This window comes from Phoxinus phoxinus (assembly GCF_949152265.1).
Source record: "Phoxinus phoxinus genome assembly, chromosome: 6".
In the NCBI taxonomy this organism is placed as follows: domain Eukaryota; kingdom Metazoa; phylum Chordata; class Actinopteri; order Cypriniformes; family Leuciscidae; genus Phoxinus; species Phoxinus phoxinus.
The window spans coordinates 5,504,612-5,522,652 of NC_136881.1; the positions used below are offsets into that span (position 1 = coordinate 5,504,612).

The 18,041-nt window shown below is 40.0% G+C and overlaps 2 protein-coding genes across 2 annotated transcripts in view; both read right to left on the reverse strand.

The window, feature by feature from the left end:
* nrp2a (neuropilin 2a) overlaps nt 1–18,041 on the reverse strand; it is a 250,386-nt gene that overhangs the window by 159,991 nt on the left and 72,354 nt on the right. The gene's annotated exons all lie outside the window — the stretch shown is intronic.
* pard3ba (par-3 family cell polarity regulator beta a) overlaps nt 1–18,041 on the reverse strand; it is a 156,830-nt gene that overhangs the window by 44,114 nt on the left and 94,675 nt on the right. The window contains exons 16-18 of the mRNA XM_079615678.1: nt 15,382–15,388; nt 11,004–11,299; nt 8,571–8,754 (exon numbers count right to left, since the gene is read on the reverse strand). Coding sequence (XP_079471804.1) covers nt 8,571–8,754; nt 11,004–11,299; nt 15,382–15,388 — 487 coding nt within the window. The remainder of the gene's footprint in view (nt 1–8,570; nt 8,755–11,003; nt 11,300–15,381; nt 15,389–18,041) is intronic.

Genomic DNA, 18,041 nt, shown 5'->3' on the forward strand with positions numbered 1-18,041 from the left:
ACTGCTCGACGGCAGACCGTTCTTTGGCCAGTGGTCAGAACGAGCCAAACTACCGCACATAAACTGCCTGGAAATGATGGCGGTGGACTTTGCGCTGAGGCGTTTTTGTCCCCGGATAAAAGGGCACCACGTCCTGGTCCGTTCGGACAACATGTCGGTAGTAGCCTACATAAACCGCCAGGGTGGCGTGAGATCCCGAAACCTATTCAGGTTAGCGGGACGCATACTGGTAGGGGCCCAGCACAACCTGCGCTCGTTGAGAGCAATGCATGTGCCAGGCCACTTGAATGTAGGCCCAGACAGACTCTCACGGAACAAAGTTCCGACGGGAGAGTGGTCTCTACACACACAGACAGTGCGTCTGCTGTGGAAAACGTTCGGCAGAGCGGAAATAGACCTGTTTGCAAACCAGGAAAACGCTCACTGCCCAGAATTCTTTTCGAAGAGCACGAACGCGCTGGCCAGTGTCTGGCCCCGCCGTCCGCTCTATGCTTTTCCTCCTGTCTCACTCCTGCCTCAAGTGCTGGAGCGTATCGAGGAAAGCGGATGCGCGGTGCTACTAGTCGCTCCGTACTGGACGAATCAACCCTGGTTCCCAGTTTTGATGCGACTGAAGAGTACTGCCCCGTGGCCGATTCCAGTGAGGAGAGACCTCCTCTCGCAGGCCAAGGGCTCGATTTTGCATCCTCGCCCGGAGCTCTGGTCCCTACACGTATGGGCCATAAACGGGTACCCGCTAACCTCCCAAAGGGAGTGTTAGACACGATCAAACAGGCTAGGGCTCCGTCTACTAGACGGCTCTACGCTTCCAAATGGTCGGTGTTCTCTGGTTGGTGTTCAGACCAAGGTCTGTCACCACTTCAGTGCGGGGAAACGGAGATTCTCTCCTTCCTCCAAGAGCTATTGGATAAGGGAAGAACCCCATCCACGCTCAAAGTCTATGTGGCTGCCATATCTGCGTTCGTTAATCCGACGCTTGGCCATTCACTGGGCAGAAACGACCTGGTGGTCCGTTTCCTTAGAGGAGCCAGGAGGTTAAACCCTCCAAGGCCTCCTTCAGTCCCCGTTTGGGACCTTTCTACAGTGTTGAACGCTATGAAAGGGGCCCCTTTCGAGCCTATTCACTCAGTTGACATGAAACACCTGTCTTTCAAGACCGTGTTTCTTTTGGCTCTCGCTTCAGTGAAGCGCGTGGGGGATTTGCAAGCGCTCTCAGTTAGAGCTTCTTGTATGGAGTTTGGGCCAAACGACTCTGTAGTCGTGTTGAAACCGAAGCATGGGTATGTACCTAAGTCCCTCAACACACCGTTCAGGGCTCAGGTCATTTCCCTGGCGGCCCTGCCGGCCTCGGAGGACGGAAATAGCTCCCTTTGCCCGGTCAGGACATTAAGAGCTTATGTGTCCCGCTCCGCTGTTTTTCGACAGACGGAGCAGCTCTTTGTTTCGTTCAGTGGGTGCTCTAAAGGGCGAGCCGCGACGAAACAGAGTCTATCTCGATGGGTAGTGGATGCCATTGCGCTAGCCTACGCATCTAGAGGTTTGGAATGCCCCCTGGGCATCAGAGCACATTCTACGAGAGGCATGGCCTCTTCGTGGGCTTGGTATAGCGGAATCTCGTTACAAGATATTTGTATGGCGGCAGGCTGGGCCTCCCCGTCTACATTTATAAGGTTCTATAACCTAGAGGTTCCTGCGTTGCAGGCTAAACTGCTCTCGGTCTAGAAGACTATGTTAGTGTTCCTGCCCCGCGTTGCGGCCCAGGTCACTTCAATGTTTAAGCATCACTCACTGACAATGTGTCCCATGAGCATGCTATTACCCCTCATATATATATATATTTCATATATATGTTATTATGCCCTTAGAGGCACTACTATAAAGGGATGATGCTATTTTTAGCCGCTCTCCCTATACTTCTTGGGGTAGGCACTTGTATGCCAGGGCGCGCGCGCCCTTAGGTGTCTGTGTCGGTCCAAGAACACGCATGGCGGGTTACATAGGGTTCCCGTAGCGTTCTTCGACGCAGTACGAGAGAACTCTACGTAAGAGAACGTACTCGGTTACTAACGTAACCTCGGTTCTCTCTAGGAGAGGAACGAGTACTGCGTCTCATGCCATGCGTGTCCACGCTGCGTCGCTTTCGTGACGAAAATCAGTGTGTTAGACAGCTATGCTCGTATTTATAGGCCTAGGCCACGCCTGTTTTGGCGGGAGGTGACGCAGAAGGGCGCGAAGCGCCCTCATTGGTCAGCGTCTCTGGCCTCGCATAGGCTGTGCTTTTCTGGCGGAGCAGCCAATGGGTGAGCGATATTGCTCCACCTAGGGTTGTATGCTACAGAAAAGCGTTTTACAATATTTACAAAATTAAGGATTAATTTTTAGGCTTCAATCTCGACAAAGAAATACTTTCCCGTAGCGTTCTTCGACGCAGTACTCGTTCCTCTCCTAGAGAGAACCGAGGTTACGTTAGTAACCGAGTACGTTTTCTGCGCTGCGAATCCATGCATGCACAAAAGAGAAAATCCAAGGCACTCTTCTTCAAAATGATTTAAAAAGCCTTTATTTTACTGGCTATATCGTAGTAGAACATTTAAAAGACATAGGGGAAAAGTGCACTTCTAAAGGATGAGGACTTACGTTGGAATTGATCCGGAAAAACCGACGCCGTTGTTACTGTTCGTATCACTGTGTAGCAAGCGCTGAGGAAGCCTCCGGAGCCGAAGTTCAGATATGGTAATGGACGTTTGGCTTGCTGTAAGCAGTAGACCAATCACAACAGACTGGGCCGTCTGACCAATCAGAGCAGAGGATGCTCGCGGAAAAGGAGGAGTTTAGAGAGACTGAATCTTTGAACGAAACGCTTCAGACTCTTTGAGAAATGAGGTGATGCTGCAATGTTTATTATGAGAAAATTAAAGTGTTTTTTGACCTTGGATGCATGTAAACCTATTGTAGGAGACTCCAAAACAAAATTAGGAGTCTTTAAAACTTGACTATGGACTTGGACAAGTCAGAATCCACCGAGCAACTGCACACAACGTGCTAACAACCACTCACAACACATACATAGTAACGCCCTGGCATTTAGAGGTAAATTTTGAATTTATAACCATTTTAAAACTTCCTATAATATTTTGCCCATGAAAAAACTACCACCCATGCTGTTCCTCTATACTTGTGCGTGTTGAATCTCCATGAGGGGGATTTTCTTTATGCAGCACTTGCTAATATTAAAAAGGCGTGAAAGTAAAGGTTAATGTGATTTGACCACTTCCAGGCCAGGCGTGTCTCTGATGGGAAAGAGGCTGTTAACCTTTACCGTCAGAGCAGCGTTCCCTGAGACCGGGCCTGCTGGAGAGAAGTCCATCAATCACAGAGCTGTCTCAGAACGCCGTTCACAGTGTGCAGGAGATGGAAGACGAGGAGCATGTGTCATGGGATACTGCTTGTGGTTTCCAGGCTCAATACAACAGTGTACGCTTAAACTGCCACTCTCGCTGTGTGTCTGTATTACACAAATGAGCGCGCACATACAGTAATTCATACACGCGTAGTTGTGAGTAGGTTTACATATCTTTGCCATTCATACTCACAAAACATGTTTGTTTGTTTCTCAAAACACAACTGTATTAGTAGTGCATATTTATTATCTTTTATAATGTGAAATATTCAATAAGTAAGCTAGTTATAATAATGTGCCTACAAAAATAAAAAGCTAATACTGCAATATATAATAATACTATAATATTGTATAATGTAATATTAAATGGAGGCACAAAAGGAGATATTTATAGCTGAATGTCTACAATAATGCACTCATGAAAATAGGCAAAAAAAGCTCATATTGCAACTGCAATATATAATACAATAAAGGCTCATATTGTTAAATATAATATGATAAAAATCTGTCCTTTTGTGTTCTATGTAAGATTGTATTATAACTAAACGTCCAAGCTGCTCATTTCCATTCAATGAAAGTGAATAGTGACCACTGTCAAACCAGATTTAAGGCAAAATTGTTAGTGAATAAGTCTGTTTGTCACAGAAAGCTATCGTGTAAGACTTTGAATGGAGTGCATGAGGCATATGGACTAATTTTAGGATGCTTTTATGTTGCTTTCATGTCTTTGCACAGCACCTGGCTCCCATCTTATAAACCTAAATATGAGCAGGATGTCTGTCATCATTTTACAAAAGTTATTCTTTATATAAAGTGACTTGAGTTTCGTCTTAAACTGCCATCTTGAGTTGTTTTAATACACACAGGCTTTAATACCCCTCGTCGACGATTTAAGCGTTTCATTAAGTTCAAAAAAAGTTTGAGAGACGTGCACCGCGTCAAGAAGTTTGAAGTTAGAAGACACAGATGAACCTACAAATGAACCCTCACAAACAAACACGGAGAGGAGGGCCTGCCACGAGCGATTAAGTATGCAAAAGCTCATTAATATTCATAAGTCAGGGTGCCTTCTCTGCTAATATGAATATGTGTTTTTAGTCCACAACGCCTGACTGACAGAACACATCGGCATGAATAAATGAGGAAATCACTGCAGAATGGGGTTCAATTTTAGAAACAGATTTCAGTAATTAGCCTCTCGCAGGCTGCACTGAGCGATTGTGTTAACAGCTTCATATGTTCCCACTCAGACGGCAAATAAAACATGATGTGTCCGTCTCGCACCGCGCTGAAGCATGTGTGCCATGCTAAATATCAGCTATAACTCCACACAATAAAAACAGATATGGAATCCATTATAAGCGTCATTGTACGATTATATGTGCACCACAAGTCGTTTGCGTGTGTGCAAAGGCAGATAAACATACTAACTACTTTTCACACACATCATTTGTCTGTAAATCACCTCCTAAAACCAAATCAACCCATTAGTATATTTCTGTGAGGGTAATCAAAACAGTTTCAACTACTCCATGCATCAACAAACATGAGCAGACTTGCGTTTTTACATGGCAGATGAAAAAAATCTTGCAAAACACCTTGTCAACTGCTTCATTAAATGGCTTAGCAAATACTCAAAAAGTTGTCAACCCAAACTAAACCTCATGACAATGCAAATACCATTAAAACTTTCATCAGAAAATGTTAAATCAGAAGTATTTGTTCAAATATAACCACACTTTAGAAATGTAAAGACCCATTTCCGTTAGATTGTCAGTCGCTAATGCTTGTTTTCACGTAGCAGTAAGTATTAGCTGTTTTATAGGCTCTGTAATTAAATCCACGGATAAATGTTTCTCTATGGAGCTGTAAAAGGCTGTGCGCAGCTCAGCTGCCATTACTGTACAGAATCTCAAACCCAAATGATCTTTTCTACATGAATCAAAAGCAAACATTCATAATAGTACAACTTTTGCAAAACAACTACAACTTTAAAAACACGAAACTGTGAGAGCATCACAAACATTCAAAAACATGTCAAGAGCGCAGCGGGATTTCTTTTCAAATCACCCAGGGATTAAACGGAGCCAAATGCTAAATTTAAGTAAATTAAAGAATCATCTCCATTTCAGATTACTGTCAAAGCCATCTGCTCACTCATAAACAAACACCATGAGCGTGTTTATAGCTCAACTAGTATACGTCTAAACGCTGTTGGCTTAGGAACGCAAGATGAGGGTTGGTGTGTAATCTCACTGCGCGACACGACTCTTGTGTGATGCATTCTGGGTAGAGAAAGTACAGGCGTGCTAATTGGCTTGATGCCGCGTTGGATTTGTTGGTTCCGATTTGGAACGCTAAACGGAATTGAGGTGGACGGATTGGGAAGCAGCAGACGTGCGTGTGAGCGAGAATGACACACCAGAGAATGGTGTCAAAATTTGTGTTCAATGTCAAAGAAAAACACATGAGAGGGTTTTATTTATTTGATGTTGTATGATGATTTTCCATGTTTAAAAGAATGGATTTTGTAGTGCAGGTTTTTAAGTGATTTTTAGCAAATATTTAGTTAAACATTGAATATCATAAAGACCAAGAACTGTTTTTTAAATACACAAAATAACATTCACAATACTTTCATAATGTGACTGAAATAGGATTGGGATATGTAACAACCTATGTAATATAAAATGTATATACTGTAGAGTTTAAGAAACAATGTCAGGACGATATATATAATATTAAATTTTTAATATACATGTCTGTCTGTATGTATGCATGTATATTGTAGTATATCTTATTTGTGTGTGTGTGTGTGTGTGTGTGTGTGTGTGTGTGTGTGTGTGTGTGTGTGTGTGTGTGTGTGTGTGTGTGTGTGTGTGTGTGTGTGTGTGTGTAGAATATTTTTTAATAAAAAAATAATGCAATTTAAAAAGCACCACAGATAACTGCATACTCACATGTACGATATATATATATATATATATATATATATATATATATATATATATTGAGACTGAATGCATAACACACACAGCCAAAACATCCGTTATTCATTATTTTATGTCTAAAAGAAACTCAAATAATAGAGTCCGCTTCAATGATCGTTTCACTGACACTTTGCTCATGCAATGAAATACCTCTAATTGTGAAACCACAGAAAGAAAAGTGAATCTAAATCCATCACGGCAGGCAGCCAAAACACGAAGATGGCTATAAAGCGCAAAGCTCCGAAAGTCTGATGCTCTATTGTTGTCACGTTGAAAGCATCCCACAAATCCATCTGTAACTGCAGCCCATACAAACAGCGCATCTGTCTTCAAAACCATACTCTGTCACACGATAAACACAGCATTTCCACCCATACAAGGGAAGAAATGAAAATCACCAGTTTGCTTTGCTCCAAAGTTGAAAAACGAACCATGAATCACGCTCTCACATGTTTATAATTTGCCTTTTTCTTTTTTTCAAGATGATGAAATGCACCCGTGAAGACTTTACAATTAGATTAAATTGCACCATAACACAATGGCTAATTAAGTCATTTTTCAAATTCAATAAGGAAGCAGATTGGAAAGCAGAGATGTGATACGAGTTGTTTGGCAAAAACCCTTGTCCAATACGTCCAAGCTGTTTGGCTGACTGATATTTGGCTGCGAGTTTGAGTTTCTGGGAATTTTATCAGCGTTAAAGAGAGGAACTGTGAGACCCTTTCACGTGACTCGTGTCATGGTTTCAACGCATCTCTCAGCACAATGGTCGAGGCGCTTTGACCACTGCGTGACAATCATTGCAGTTAGGGAAAAACGATTTTACAAAGTAGCTGAGTAGCAAGATGTGTACATCAGAAATGGTGAAAATAGTCAAGACAAATGAAAGCAAAAAATTTGCAAAAAATTTGCTATATTAGCAAAAAATAAAACAAAGTTCTTGACCATGCATCCACCCAATCTTCAAGCAGAAGGAAATAGATGAAATATTCTGAATGATACCAATCTACAACCTGACAGTTAGTACAACTACTAACCACACCATGTCGGTTCGTTTAGCCAGAGGAGAACTGGTCCCCCGACTGAGTCTGGTTTTTCTCCAATCCTGCCACTGATGGAGTTTGGACTCTCTGAGTTTGGGTCGCCTCTGGCTGGCTTAGTAGGGGACACTTAATATTATGCAGTATTATTGATTTGACTGAACACACACTCGACCACATACACATAACCGAATTTAATCAACACTGAACTGACCTCAGCTAAACAATGAGACTATATTTTTAGAGCTGCTTTACAGCACAATTGAACTCTGCATCATTGAATCAAAATGTCCCTATTTAACCCTGTAAAGCTTCTTTAAGACAATCTGTATTGTATAAAGTGCTATATAAATAAAGGTGACTTGGCTTTTTATTTTTGAGCACCCTATTTCTTGTCACATTACAGAAGTCAAATGGGTTGTGAACACAATTTCATGTCAACTTTACAAGCTAGCAGTGACTCAAATGGTGACACTTTCCAAAGCTGATTAAAACGGAGGTTTCCATGAAAATACAAGCATAAGCTGATCAATTGATAGTCAGAGCTGGACAGGGGTCAGTCCTCACAGAGGAGATTTAGAAGGTCTATTTTATCGTTTAGAGAGACATGCACTGCCATTCAATTATCTTTCATCTCATACATGAAAAGAGTTCTCATGTCCGTCAAGAGGGAAAGGGATTATGAATGAAGTCCAGATATAAAACCCTCAAACGTAAGCCTGTCGATCTCATTTAAAGACATGGGTTTCACTGTATGCCTGTCATCTTACATGTGTGCCTATATTTATAAAATCACACAAAGACTGCATATGGTGAGTTCACTTGTTATGTCCTCAAATGCCATGGTGCTGAAATAACCGGAAGGCCTCCATATGCAGCTGCGTCCGGAGGCCCTTATTATTCACCCTCTGCATTAACCTCACTATATCAATGGATCAGCACAGGGACAAATTTAGACTCCTTCATTTCAAAAGACCCAGGATAGTCCCGTTTCCATGATATGGCCTTTAAGAGCTGCAAAGCTGCATCCAAACACTTTATGGGGAATCATTTGACACAAATCACTGCATTTGTCATGAAGATTTCACCTTTGTATTGTAACTGTGATGTGTGTGAATTTCTAGCAAGTCAGACTCGTACCTCAACAATCCAAATCCTTTTTTCTTTGGCCGTTTCTCAGGGTCTTCGGGCTCGTCCTTCTTTTTGCTCTTTTTCTCTTTCTTCTTTTTGGTTTTCTTTTTCTTTACCTTGTTGTCCTCATCCAGGTCCTGGCGAGAGGATCCGCTGGCGGGAGTGTCTCTTCCAGACTCTTCCTCAGAGTCATCTGTTGGAGAAGAACAAAGACACAGACATGAGCAAACTCCTAATGTCATCTAATCATAAGGAATCAAACAACAAGCTCCGAAACAGACTCTCGCTTGTCAGTAAATGATGAAGAAAGCCTTTCTTTATGGTATGTTTACCTGCAGGCAAGTCAAACGTAAAAATCATATGCATTAAAAATGACACATTCTAACCATTTTTAAAAGAAAAATAAGCATATAAAAGGTAAACATCAGCAAATTTGAAAACAAAACTATTCAAACAAAAAAAATTGATTAAATAGCAATGAATTATTTTCATCTATTTAAAGTTTATATTAAAAGCAATGTCATATTTTACAAAAAAATAAATAATAATAATAAATAAATTACTTTATTTTTTGCATTTTGCATAAATTCTCAACAAAATCCTGTTACCATAATGCAAAACATTGCTGCAATGTGAACAAAAAATACTACTAAAATATTTATTGTACTGCCCTTAATTTATTATACAATAATAAATAATATTTGCATCCTTAATGCACCCAAAATATGCTTCATTTTCTTATGGAACATTTTTATTTGTTTTATTTACTTTTGATGTGAAATGTGGCCTGGACATGTTCACCCTCAGTCTCGTGTTGAATTGAATAGGTTGTTACTGAAGTTGATATCCATAAACCTCCACTCATCCAGCACCTCCTCTAAGGGTGCAGAAAGCTCGACATTTATTCATGAAGTCTGACACCTTATAGGTTCCAATCGAAGGCTCTGGCTATTGCTTAGGTTCTGTCTCTATTTCTCATTTAGAAGGGGTCTTTAATGTCAATGAGAACGAGCAGGGTTGATACGTGCCCTTGAATGTGCTGACTTGCTGCTGGAGTTTCAGACAGAAATCCCAATCCGTGTTACTGATGCATTTGCTGATTCACTCCTCACTGGCTCACAAAGCTCAACCAGTCACTGAGAGTCAAATTCATCTCTCTGAGCTTCTAAAAGTGAGGGAGCGTTACTGGCACCCAACCGCACTCAACTTAAGAAGTTTTAAAGTCATGAAACCATTTTTTTCTTTTTACTTTGTGCTATTATATTTTGATTACAAAAACATAGTTTGGAATACTGTGTGTGCAATAATTTTGACTTTCATTTCCACAGTGCAACATCATATACTAAAATGAGGACAAAAATGCATGTAGAGAATTCTAAGCATATGGGGTACATTGGTGAGAGTAATGAATGTGAAGGGTGCAGATGCACTTTTGGCTGAGTGAGAAGCAGTGGTATGCAGCTGTAACTGTTAGCACATGTTTGGCAGAACTCGTGAAAATCGCGCTACTGTGCTCAGCAACATGCTTTAAATGGTATGCAGTGCACACACACTTTAATGTACTTTTGCTGTTGTGAGCAATAACTGCAGAAACCCACTGAAGGCCTTCTGTTTAAATGAAAACACTACTACATAATAACATTAACAATAAATTGGAGGACATAAAAAGAGTTGTTATGTTGCATTAGGCATGATCAACTGATGGTGCACTGATTAAAAAATATATATTTAATTCCAGCACCAACTTAAACTTAATAAATCAATAATTTAATAAATGTATAAATGTCTAAAAAAATATCATTATTATATTAATAAACCTATTCTTAACTGTACAAATATATATATATATATATATATATTATATACATATGTATTTTTTAATAATTGGCATAAATTTGACTAGGCGGAATAAAAAATAAAAAATATACATATTAATAAAGGTTTAATCTAAATTATTATTAATGTGCGTACATATAAATTAACAATATTAATAATAAAAATCACATTATTCATATTTAAAGACATTATTTTTATGAATTATGGTTGTTAATGTCAATTGTTGTTGATTAATTCTCGTTGACTGAAATAAATCTAAAATAAAATATAAATATTATATATATTTTTCACAAATTAGAAATGTAAACACAGTTACCTTGGTTATCAACTGAAATATAGTTGTTAAATAAAAGTACTAAAACCTATATTTAAATAAAGCTAAACAGATGACACGCATGAAAAATTACACACATAACAAAATTACTAAATTAAATACCTCAAATTAAAATGAAAACTGAAGATATAAAATTCTAATTCAAACTATTACAATATAACAAAATATAAATAATGCTAAAATAACCTAGTCTAAATTATTCTAATCAATAAAAATATGTTTCTTTTAATTATTTAATTAATGCTGCATTTCATGATTTACATAGAACTCACCGTCCTCGGGTTCAGAAGGCCCTTCGTAGGACTTGTCGATGGCGTGGCGGAAGCTGAGGTTGCATCCTCTGCCTCTGACCATGTGTGCGCGGGGGCGATGGAAGGGCACCTCGTCCTTACTGACCTCGTCCATCGCCGTCTGGAGACTCTCCAGAGAACTGGACTTCCGAAGACCCAACCTGGGTCCCAGCGCCGTCCCGTTAGGGGAGGGGGGTTCTGAGACGGGGAGATGATGGAGGGATGTCAGTGATGGAGGGATGGAGGATGGTAATGAAGGGTGAATATTGGAAGATGAGCTCAAGATTAGAAACGTAACGTATAGTGCCCTGCTGAAAAGACCAGCACCATATATATATATATATATATCAAATCAGGACTGGATCATCAAGGAGATTCCACCTGGTCTAAGCTGATCTTTTCAACAGGGTGGTCGTAAGTTGTGACCTGAAAATGTAACAGTTGTGCGGTGAACTGAGCTGAAAGCAGTGTTGGGGGTAACGCATTACAAGTAACTTGAGTTACGTAATCAGATTACTTTTTCAAGTAACTAGTAAAGTAATGCATTACTTTTAACATTTACAACAAAATATCTGAGTTACTTTTTCAAATAAGTAACGCAAGTTACTTTGTTCTCCCATTTATTGACTGACAGCTCTCCTGTCCTCATGTTGAGACAAATCTCAACATGTTGTGTGTGTGTGTGAACATGATGTTTATTGTAGTTCTAGACTAAATGTGAGCATTTACTCATCTCACTTGCACAAACAAATATTCAATATTCCTCAAAATGTATAAAATCAGTGAAATGCAGAATCAGAATACTATGCAAACCTCCAATAACTAAATATGTTAAATAAAACATGAATTTTTATGCATTGAATTTAACTTTATTGACCAATGTACATGCTTCTGACCTTCGATGATTCAGTTATACGCAAAAATGATTGTAGATAGATAGAAAGGTTTGCTTGTTTGCTTTCCTTCAGCCGGAGGATTATTATTTCACTTTTGGTGTAAAAGGGTCTTTACATTTGCCCAAAAATATAACTTTTGTGTTATAAAAAAACAAGCCCAGTCCAGGTGGGAAAAAAGTAACGTAAAAGTAACGTAACGCATTACTTTTCTAAAAAAGTAACTAAGTGCAATTAGTTACTTTTTAAGGGAGTAACGCAATATTGTAATGCATTACTTTTAAAAGTAACTTTCCCCAACACTGGCTGAAAGTCTAATGGATCTGGACGCTTTCAAAGAACAGACGGGAATGAAATATGAAAAGACGTCTGTAGTGGAGGAAGAGGACTAGAGAAGGGTGGATGATGAAACCTCAAGGTGAGGGTGAAAGAGCATCACGGAATAAATGAGGTGTTGCAAACGCGGACCAGACATGCAGGAATATTAAACCGAAAAGTAGCAGTGGTAGCAGTAGTCCAGGGGAGAGGAACATAAAGTGAAGTACTGAGAGATGAAGAACAAATATGAGGCCGTAAGCAATGCAAATGGCTGAGAACAAGGGCAACAGCAGCAGGAGGAGAAGGTGAGGGATTAGAACAAGCACAAACAGGAAAATAAAATGGAGGAATAGAAGAAATCCAAGGACTCCAAACACTGAGAGTGCAACAAAAAAAAAACAGACAGGGGAAAGAAGAAAAGAGAAGTGCTTGGTGTTTGAGAGGTAAAAAGTGTCATGCAGAAAAGAGCTTTAGATAGTTCAGCCAAAAATGAAAATTCTGTCATCTTTTACTCTCTCGTGTCGTGTCGTTCCAAACCCTTACATGCAACACAAAAGGAGAAGTTTTCCTATTGTGTTCCTGAGAGGAAAGAAGGTAATTTGTGTTTGGAACGACATGAGGGTGAGTAAATGATGACAGGGTTTTCGTTTTTGGCTGAACTATCCCTTTAAGAACTATTTTTTGTTCACAGAGCAACACTTAAAAATGTGTATACAACAGACAGAATAATAAAAACAATAAGCCACTGAAGCACGTACATAATTTTACTATAGTCAAATGTCATCTCTAAGCAAAAAACAAAGTTTAGCTGTGGTAAAATCACTGTAAAAATCACAGTAACATTTAAATTTTATAAAACGCCAGCAACCGCATTATGAAGACAGTAGAAGACATTTAGAAGACATTTTCAGTACTTCATATTTTTTGTAGGAAACATGATACGTTGTTTTATGACTCTTTAATAAATACATCGTTCACAAGAACAACATTTATTTAAAATATAAATCTTTTGTAACAACGGCCACACTTTTGAAGGTCAGAATGAAGGTTGGAAATAATTGTTTTTCCGCAAATATATTTATTTGTTTAGTTTTTGTATCATTGTTTTTTTCAATTAACATTAAAAGTGAACCTTTTGAAAACTTTTGAACAGTAGTGTAGATATATCATAGACTGAAAAAAAAGATGGACCCCTTGGCTCTCTTCAATTGGTGAGAAGTGAAGTCGCCGGTGTCCCGATATGGCGCTGACCTCTTGGGACCCGAGTCTGCGCAGTAGCGATCTCGGGACCAGAGTCTGCGCAGTAGCGATCTCGGGACCAGAGTCTGCGCAGTAGCGATCTCGGGACCAGAGTCTGCGCAGTAGCGATCTCAGGACCAGAGTCTGCGCAGTAGCGATCTCGGGACCCGAGTCTGCGCAGTAGCGATCTCGGGACCAGAGTCTGCGCAGTAGCGATCTCGGGACCCGAGTCTGCGCAGTAGCGATCTCGGGACCAGAGTCTGCGCAGTAGCGATCTCGGGACCCGAGTCTGCGCAGTAGCGATCTCGGGACCCGAGTCTGCGCAGTAGCGATCTCGGGACCCGAGTTTGCGCAGTAGCGATCTCGGGACCCGAGTCTGCGCAGTAGCGATCTCGGGACCAGAGTCTGCGCAGTAGCGATCTCGGGACCAGAGTCTGCGCAGTAGCGATCTCGGGACCAGAGTCTGCGCAGTAGCGATCTCGGGACCAGAGTCTGCGCAGTAGCGATCTCGGGACCAGAGTCTGCGCAGTAGCGATCTCGGGACCAGAGTCTGCGCAGTAGCGATCTCGGGACCAGAGTCTGCGCAGTAGCGATCTCGGGACCCGAGTCTGCGCAGTAGCGATCTCGGGACCAGAGTCTGCGCAGTAGCGATCTCGGGACCAGAGTCTGCGCAGTAGCGATCTCGGGACCAGAGTTTGCGCAGTAGCGATCTCGGGACCAGAGTCTGCGCAGTAGCGATCTCGTGACCAGAGTCTGCGCAGTAGCGATCTCGGGACCCGAGTCTGCGCAGTAGCGATCTCGGGACCAGAGTCTGCGCAGTAGCGATCTCGGGACCAGAGTCTGCGCAGTAGCGATCTCGGGACTTGACTCTGAGTCTGCGCAGTAGCGATCTCGGGACTTGACTCTGAGTCTGCGCAGTAGCGATCTCGGGACTTGACTCTGAGTCTGCGCAGTAGCGATCTCGGGACTTGACTCTGAGTCTGCGCAGTAGCGATCTCGGGACTTGACTCTGAGTCTGCACAGTAGTGAGCAGGGAGTAAAGCCGCAAAATCAAAGCCCCGCCCTCACTCTCACAGAATCAATCTCAAGCACACGCTCCTGCACTTTTTTTAAATTAATAAAATTAAATTTAAAGCTCCAATCTCCTCAGTCCTCCGAGGATCCTGAAAAAATGTTGGTGCTTCAGTGACTACTTCGCTCAGAGAACCTGTCAATCACAGCTGTCAATCATGACGTCACACCACCGGATCAAATAACTAACTAAAAACAAACTTTAAAAAAAAAAAAACACTTGAACTTACATCAGCGTGATAAAAACGACAGTAAATGACAGAAACCATATTTGGAAAAAATATATTTGAAGTTTAATTGAATTGTTTAGTTGGTCTCATCTGCCATTAAATAATATGGGGAGGCAGGGTTTATGACCTATACTAGGACCAGTCATCGGGGGGTGATCGAGACGCTTTGGCTTCAATTTTCAGGGCTCGTGCGGCACGCTTGGTATATATACACAATTTAAACTGAAATTAAGTTGGAATAAACAAACACTGGGATCCATGACCGGTCCTTGTTCTGGAATTTCATTATGCACAAATTAAGCATTGACAAACAAAATGCAGCTGTAATCATTAGGATCCAAGCAGTGAAATGTTTAAAATGTAGATTTAATTTCCACAGCACTGCACTCAAGTGTGCCGACACACAAACATTGGACACAGATGGCCCTCTCTGGGATGCTAACATAAATCAGTCTAAACCAGCACAACATGGCTGCTCTCTACCTGAACCAACAGCAAACTAGACGAGCGAGGAACAGAATCAGACCAAGAGAACGACGGCAAAGTCATTTGAACAAGTTCATAGGAAATAAAACTGTAATTGGCGAAGTCTCTCCGGCAGACAGATACCTGTATGCTGCCATTATCACGAAAAAGGAAAATAATGAGACGAAGACAAAAACAAACAAATCAGCCGAAGCAGCGCTGCAGGGCCGAACGGCAGAAGAAGAGGAAGAGAGATGAATGAAGAGATGCTGAACTGTGAACTAAAGCAGAGCAGAGCCCGTGAGCAATGCAGGCTCTATGAGTGGTCTTCATTTGGATGAGAGGTGCCACAGGAAAGTGTTGGAGTGTTGGAGGAAAGCCAGTGAGAGAGAGAGAGCGATGCCTCCAGCATCTTTCATCTATCCTCTTAATGGACATGTTCTCCTCTCCTGCAGACCGGGACTCGGCTCTTCATACCAACCACACACACGTACACAAACATGTGCTTTGTTGCTAGCAAAAAGGTGAGTTATACTCCACCAATTTGGACATATGAACAATGAAAGTAGTATTTAAAGCCAAAATAAGTTCTATTCTAAATTCATGTTTCTGGTATTGTTGTGCATGATTCAACCATGCCCTTTAAGATTCGCAACATAACGCATGGTTAAAAGCACGGTTAAAGAACAACTATCTGACCCTTACGCAAAAATCAAATAAGAGGTCAGTGATTGTTGAGCATCATCTAACAGCTTTCACCTCCACAGAAAATATTCACGTTCATATGGGAGATATAGCAGAGTTATCAAAAATTAAATTAAATAAAGAACAGTCAAAACGCATATCTTCATTCATGCGACCGGTTGGGAAATGGAATGAATATTAAAGAAAATTTGGTGGTTTTAAATCCTCAGTAAAATAAAATAAAATAATAGTGATTAAGAAGTAAAAAAATAATAATTAAGTAAACAAAACTTTTGAAAGTACCTAGCATTTAATATGTAAGGTATAAATATCAATTGGAACATTTATAAAAGTTGTAAATGTTATCTTATCTTTTGAAAATACAGCTTAACTTTACATGGTAGAAAGACCGAAGTGCTTGTTTTTAATTAAACAATGCAGAACACGATTTCGTTTCATTCAAAATATTTCCTAATAATTTCACTAGCCATTAACAAGTAAAGCAAATCATTTTGGACCCACAATTTATACACACACAAACACTTTTTTTAGACTATTAACTATTATGCTTCACTATTGTTTTTTACAATAATATTTAACGCTCAAGTGAAGACTGCTTCACTCATTCTCTTAGAAGAACACATAAGACTCTCTTTAGAGTTATATTTAGTGGTTTAGCAACCACATCTTTCTTATGAACTCTTTATAGAAATAATGGATTATGGTTTCCTGGATACAATTTCCACAGACACGCAAGTCATATGATTTGTTACATACCATAAAGGGAACATCACATGAGTGCAATGTTTTTATAGGTTGCTTATAGGGAAGGCTGGCATTCAATAGTCAAGGCAATAAATCTGGTTTTGACATTATGGATAAATAACTTTATTACTGTGCTAGATTTTTTTTAATTAATACAAAAATAACCTAAGACATATTTACTAAAACATTTAGTAGACACCAAACAAAAACCTATTAATAATAATGATCATAAAAATAATAATAATAGAGACAATGCCGGACTAGACGGTGAATTTACAGGAAAAATACATTTACAAATATTACGTTTACTGCAAAGTAGATGCAAGGAGAGAGAGAGGACTGCAGTGGTTGGCTTGGCCAGCGCTAGCTAGGGGTTTTTAGCCAGATTAAACTCCGAGCGGCCACGTCTTCAAGACCATCCTAATAATGAAATATGTCAGAGCATATAAAGGAGTCTGGCGTAGGTAGAGCGTGCCAGAGGGAAGAGAGAAAAATGAGTGCGTCAGCAGAATAGCCTGCAGCTTGTCAATATCTATCGGATCCCACATCTGTAAAACTACACTCCAATCAGCCTTTCATGTATTAACCATTGTCCCTGACCCCTGAGAAGTATACCAAACAGTCGTGTGAAGACTATGCATGTAAATGTGTCTGTGTGTGTTTTATTTATGCAGGCACATGCTGTGAGAGCCGCTAAATTGACTGTGTCCATGTGGTTTTGATTTTGATGCAATTTAGGAACCAATGCCATGTGTTTGAGTTTACACGTACAGTAAACTGTGTGTGTGTGTGTGTGTGTGTGTGTGTGTGTGTGTGTGTGTGTGTGTGTGTGTGTGTGTGTGGTACCGATCAAAAGATTGGAAACATTACTAATTTTAATTGTTTTAGAAATAAGTCTCTTAGCTCATCAAGCCTACATGTATTTGATCAAAAATACACAAAAAACAGTAATATTGTGAAATATTATTACATGTTAAAATAATGGTTTTCCATTTTAATATACTTCAAAATATAATTTATTCCTGTGATGCAAAGCAGAATTTTCAGCATCATTACTGCAGTCTTCAGTGTCACATGATCCTTCAGAAATCATTATAATATGCTGATTTATTATCAATGTTGGAAACGTTTGTGCTGGTTTATATTTTTTTTATATCCTGTGATACTTTTTCAGGATTCTTTGATTCATTTTTAATTAAAAAGCATTAAAAATAGTAATGTTTCCAAACTTTTGACCGGTATTGTATTCTGTATAAGTATAAAGCACATTATTAATTATTATTAGTTATTCATATTAACTGTTTTCCAGACCTAACATGTTATATTCTGACATGTATTATTGTTGTGTTTTGGAA